We start from the raw sequence: 5782 nt of genomic DNA on the forward strand, positions 1-5782 counted from the left end.
GTTATGAGTACCGTACACATCTTACTACCTGTGACACTCTCAGTTTCAATAGCCCTCTGGAAGTCTTCTTCAAGCTCAGTAGCAACTTGTGCTTCAACTGCTTCAGAGTTCGCCACTGACACAATGGCGCGAAGTTGACAATTCTCCTGTCTGAGGCTGTAGTTCTCTGCTGCATAGCGAGTCATCTTTGGGTGGTTGTCAACCTTAATATAAAAAATTTAAAAACAATGCATTAAAAATGGATGCGAAATATTGAGTATGAATGGCATAAATAAAATATTCACCTGGTCTCGTAAAATGCTAATCTCTTCCTTTAGCTTGTCAATAAAAGCCTGTGACTCCTCGTCGGTTAGTGAAGCACATCCTGCCTTTAGTTTCTTCTCAAGGCGACTGATATGATCCTCACGGAACTTGACAATCAGACGACTCGAGTGGATGAACTTGTCTTTCTGGGCCCAGGCCTCCTCTAGCTGAGACAGCTTTTTAAGCAGCACCTGGACACATCAACGCAAGTACTGTACTTCTGAACAAATACCACTTTCTGCCTGGTTCATGAAGGACAGGCCCAAATGTAATTACCGGTAGTTATATTAGAAAAGTTGCTAGGATGTAAATGGACAGACAGGATAGTACCATTTTCATTCCAGAGATGAGGTCTAAACAGCAGTAAATGAAAAACATAAAATAAAAGAATCTATTAGGGCTAGATGATTATGACAAAAATATTGATCACCATTATTTTGATTGATATTGTAATTACAATTAATTATTTGAAAACATGAGTATTTATTATACCAACAAAAGTCATGTAAATATAGTTGAGAAAAATCTGGATATAAATCAGTAAAGAATAAATCACAACAAGTAAAGTTATTTGGTGTGTAGTTTTTTTCCAGCGCTTAAGGTGTTGTCCAGGTCTGAAATAAACTAAATCTCCCAGAGTGTTCTGCGCAGCGCGGGGCGCCAAGGTACAGGCGTGAAACACCATAAGCAGGAAGTGAAGTGTGGTCATAGTTGATGAGAGGAATTGTTTATTTGGACATTTCCTGAAAAACTTAAACATAATTTATCTATAACTCTTTGAGCTATCAAAGGGACAAACAAACCCCAGTGAAAACATAGCCTCTTTGGCTGAGGTAAGAAAATCTGCGTTCCGCAAAGATTTAATTACGTATTTACGTAATTAAAAGTTAGATTGTAAGTTAACTTTTCTGAGAAACAACATATTCCAGACTGATATAAACATGTCAACTGTGGAGGACACTGCTTGTCAGAAAGTAAAAGTTAAAAGACATTCAAGAGAACATTATTGTTTTACAATGGATGTTTACATTGTCACCTAAAAGAAACGTAACTCAGTCTTTAATATTTGCTTAAAACAGTGGACGTCACTGAGCAATTTCTTGCACTTAAAAATACATATTTTAAGTAATAAATATGATTAGAGCATTACGTTTGTGTTCAATTATAGAGAGTGTGTTTATCCTAAACATTCCTTCCACTTCAATTTACACACTAACATTTGTAACTTTTTTTTTTTTTGACAAACACCGCAACAACATCATACTGTGGACATAATACTGTGATAATATTGTTCGGTGAGATTTGATACAGTGACATCCCTAGTATCTAGAGGGGTCTTAATATTAGGGATCGACCCATTATCTGCGTCGATATTCAGCACATTGACGTATAATATCGGCCTTTTTACAATATATACACACATTATACTAGTATTGAAGAATAAGAAAAATGGTGCTCCTTTCTGCTCAGACCGCCATCCCTGTACTTTTCATGTTCAGCTAAATTTTAGAGCAAATGCATATCAGCTCCAAATCGACCTCTAGTACCGGTAACTATAGCAACAAAGTTTCTACATTTGACAACTCTGAGCCCTCCTGCTCCAATTTCTTATTATAATTCTTATAATAATGTGGCAGGCTTAACAAACCAACTACAACAAATAAAAACACATTTTAAAAAAATGTCCCCTACCTTCTTCTCCTCCTCACGTTTCCTCCACAAACGAACAGCGGCTATAAACTTAACTTTATACGATGCAACGTGTTCAATATCTATGCATGGTTCTGGCGAGAGAAGAATATATAGAAAAATATTTGATTTAGTGGAATTGCAGTTAGTGTTTGATGAGAGTATTACTGGATATTGGGAGACCTGGTCCTCCTGGTGCTACATCGCTCCCATTATGCAGTGGTTGAGATGAGAGAGCCTGTGCAAGCTGCTCCTTCAGCTTCTTAAGCTCAGCTTGTAGCTGCCTCACATTTCCCTGTGTGTCTTCATTGACAATAGCCTATAAGCAATAACAGAAACAGAACATTCATAATCTGCTCTGTTAAAATAAGATGTAGTGTTTAGTTACCTTGTTCTTGATCAGCTTTGCTCTCTGGGCAAACTGCAGGGTAGACAATGTTTCCCCAAAGCATTTTGATCCAGGATGAACATTAGCAATGATGCAAGTCTTTGCATTTCCTCCCAGAGAATCCTAAAATGGTTATAAAGTAATGTCATTATATATTTTGCTTAATCGGATCTGTAAAAGGCACTGAAATGTATTTAGCCTCTGTAACCACTGACCCGTAACAGGAATGTGAGTTTAGAGTCTCTATAACAAATGTGGCGATTCTTCCCATTAGATACATCCACTAAAGCCATAATTACTTGACCAAGGCACATAAGTGAGCGGTTGATACTACTGGCTTCCTGAAATTAAAACAAGTGCAGACAGCAGCTTTCAACAATCTCACACACACACAAAAACTTAAGGAGCCAATGATCGAGAACCTTTACCTTGAGTCTGGAGCCGTCAGTGTGTGTGTCTTTCTGCCTCTCTGAGCCCGCCAGGTCCACCAGGTTAAGCTGAGAAGTCCTGATATTCACCACTTCATTTATGGAATCCTTGGACTCCAAAATCATGGTGAACACAGCATGAGACCTCGAAGACTCGCGGTTCATGGAGGTGGAGGCCACTCTGCGATTACGCCAACCACGAGACAACACCTGACCATGTCACAAGTTGCAGAAGAAATAATAAAAAAACATGTTACATTTATGGGCAAAGAGAGAACAGCACCAAGTCGATTTCCATGTGTGTAAACATACTTGGCCAATAAAACTGATTCTGATAACAGATTACATTGGTAATGCCAACCTGGTAAGCTTCTGCAGCAGAGTTGACATACTTCTCCACTGCCCCCTCCACAAACACCCCCTTCTTGATGTTTTCTCTGACAAACAGGCTAGCAGAGGCTGTGTCCAGTAGGTCAAATACTTGTTCATTGTAAATCTCAATGAATGAACATTTACACAGAAAACTTTTGGACTGAGACTGAGAAGGGGAAAAAAAATCATAGTTTAAATAAATTCTTCATATCACTTGCATAATGATTAACTACCAACCCTTTCTGCTTCTCGGTTGATGAGAAAGAACAGGTACTCAAAACTACGAGGAATAACACCCCGCAGTTCATCTGTAAAGTTGTCCAACTCAGAAGGTCCTGATAGTGGAAGAAAACATTTCCATTATTTAATGAAACCAATTGTACATCAAGGGCCTGATTTACAAAATGTTTGCTTGTACTAAAACATGTTCAAACTTGATGGCATAAAAAAGCTGATCTACTAAACATGTGCAAAGTGGACTGTGTCTCCTAAGTGAGCAGAATAATGCGTGCAATCCATTTTGCATCTCTGCCTTAATCATTATGGAAAATATATGCTGATCATTAAAATGCCCACAATAGTATGATAAGAAAATGCAAATATATAAAACAGCACGAGCAATGTGGTTTATGAACATTGCTCATCGCTTTTTGGGGTTTTATTTATTTAGCATGTTTGTAAGGTAGCGCAAACTGAAACTCTTCCACACGGCTGTGAGAGAGGAGTGCTTGCGCTGCAAAGACATGATGGACAGATGAGAATCCTCCGTCCTGTGTACATTTCTACATATTTGGACAGTCAGAAATAATAAATATTAGACACCTTGTGTATTCAGCACCATCCTTTTATAATTTCCAAAGCTGCTAGATGACTTACGGGCTGATTAAAACAAATTCAATTGACGTGTTTTGGTGTCCTCTAATATCTTTCAATGACGATATTTTTTTCTATATAGAATATATATTACTAACATATATCCTATATGATAAAAAAAAAATTCTTGAAGTATGCATTTTAATGTCTTGAACACAGTACTATAGCTTCCCTCCCGTGCAGTAAAAAACAAGAAAAGAAAAAAAAAGTGATGCACTGCACGACTGCTTCTAAAATGGAGATACAAAGTGGTAAATGTCTCATGATTGTTTGAAAACATAGCAAAACACCAAGGCAAGATACAATGAATGTGCAGTAAATGAGAGTGTCTTCATGATGATGACATGTATTTTACATGCAAATCCTCATTTAAATAAGGTGATCTGGACCACTTTTCAAATGCACACACAGTATTAGTAGATCGCACGCAACACGCTCACTAATAGTATGCACAATTTTATAGATAGAACACACTGTTTAGCATGAGGTAATTAGATTTTAGTAAATCAGGCCCTAAATCTAAACTGAATTCTCACCTAGCATGGTGAACGTTTTCCCTGAGCCTGTTTGGCCACTGCAAAATAAATATAACAATTAATTGCCAACAAATACCCATATAATTGTTTTGTGTCATATTGAAAACTAAGTCAACTCACTAGGCAAAAATGGTACCGTTGTATCCATTCATGCAAGACTCTACAATACTCTTGGCCACACTGGAGAATACAGAGTCCTGTCGGAGAACGACACAAGGTACACATCACATAACACCTCTCAGGTATGTGTGGCAATCCAGTAAAAGATAAATTAACAAAAGTTCCCCCAAACCTGTGACGTGTCCATATCAGAGACATGATCATAGGTGAAGGTTCGCGGCTCGGGTTTTGAGAGGAGATGTATGGTGTTTGGTAAGATGACTTTGAGACACAGACGCTGATCTCCATCTGTGGTCAGTCCAGTGCCCCGAGTCAGAGGTCGTACCCGAACAAAAACTTTTATTGAATCACTGTCACTGCTGCAAGACCAAAATATAACAGAGAAATAAAAGAAGAGGCAGATTGGAAAAGCAAATGATGTCTATTGTGTGGATGTAGCTGATTTCTTTACAGTGGGAAATGTGGCTAATAATTGTTTAGTGGTGAGATGTAGGTTTACTAACCTGCCAGCAAACTGTTTGGAATCGCTCACTCCTAAAAAAGTATAAGGTTCACATTAAAAAAAGTTATATTCACGTACATATTTTATAGTTTACCAAAAATAGAAGTGACAACTCGCTGTACTCGCGGTCTTTAACTCAGTCGAGTCGCGTACTCACCGTGTAACTCTTATGCATTGTGGCGCTTACATTTTACATATTAGACATGAACACTTGGTATATTACCTTTTGCGCTGCAATTCATTGTTGACCCAAAAATAATCGCTGTTATATAGAAAAGTGAAAATGATTCATTGTTTTTCCGCCAAAAATGAGGGAAACTTTGTTTACAACCAAATTTGGCGGGTTGGTTAAATGAACTTCCTGCTCCTCCTCATCCTCTTCTTCTTCTTCTTCTTCTATGATTAGTGGCAGCTGGTACCTATACTGCCATCATCTGGGCTGTGTCTCAATTCGGCGGCTGCATCCTTTGCAGATTTTTAAAAAAAAATTTTTTTAAGTTTTATTTATACATTTCAACATTTCAACAATCAAATAAGTACAAAAGTAGTACAAAACAGTACAAAAAGAATA

General features: G+C 37.8%; 1 protein-coding gene across 1 annotated transcript in view; it reads right to left on the reverse strand.

The window, feature by feature from the left end:
* Positions 1 to 5570, reverse strand: part of LOC133646888 (kinesin-like protein KIF15-B) — a 26013-nt gene extending 20443 nt beyond the window's left edge. The window contains exons 1-14 of the mRNA XM_062042778.1: positions 5435 to 5570; positions 5213 to 5243; positions 4882 to 5068; positions 4710 to 4786; positions 4590 to 4627; positions 3418 to 3515; positions 3170 to 3346; positions 2809 to 3018; positions 2596 to 2721; positions 2381 to 2503; positions 2176 to 2311; positions 1996 to 2087; positions 285 to 494; positions 29 to 203 (exon numbers count right to left, since the gene is read on the reverse strand). Of these exons, the coding sequence (XP_061898762.1) occupies positions 29 to 203; positions 285 to 494; positions 1996 to 2087; positions 2176 to 2311; positions 2381 to 2503; positions 2596 to 2721; positions 2809 to 3018; positions 3170 to 3346; positions 3418 to 3515; positions 4590 to 4627; positions 4710 to 4786; positions 4882 to 5068; positions 5213 to 5243; positions 5435 to 5453 (1699 nt within the window). The 5' untranslated portion in view covers positions 5454 to 5570. The remainder of the gene's footprint in view (positions 1 to 28; positions 204 to 284; positions 495 to 1995; positions 2088 to 2175; positions 2312 to 2380; positions 2504 to 2595; positions 2722 to 2808; positions 3019 to 3169; positions 3347 to 3417; positions 3516 to 4589; positions 4628 to 4709; positions 4787 to 4881; positions 5069 to 5212; positions 5244 to 5434) is intronic.
* Between the last annotated feature and the right edge of the window lie 212 nt (positions 5571 to 5782).

This window comes from Entelurus aequoreus, linkage group LG03 (assembly GCF_033978785.1).
Source record: "Entelurus aequoreus isolate RoL-2023_Sb linkage group LG03, RoL_Eaeq_v1.1, whole genome shotgun sequence".
NCBI lineage: Eukaryota > Metazoa > Chordata > Actinopteri > Syngnathiformes > Syngnathidae > Entelurus > Entelurus aequoreus.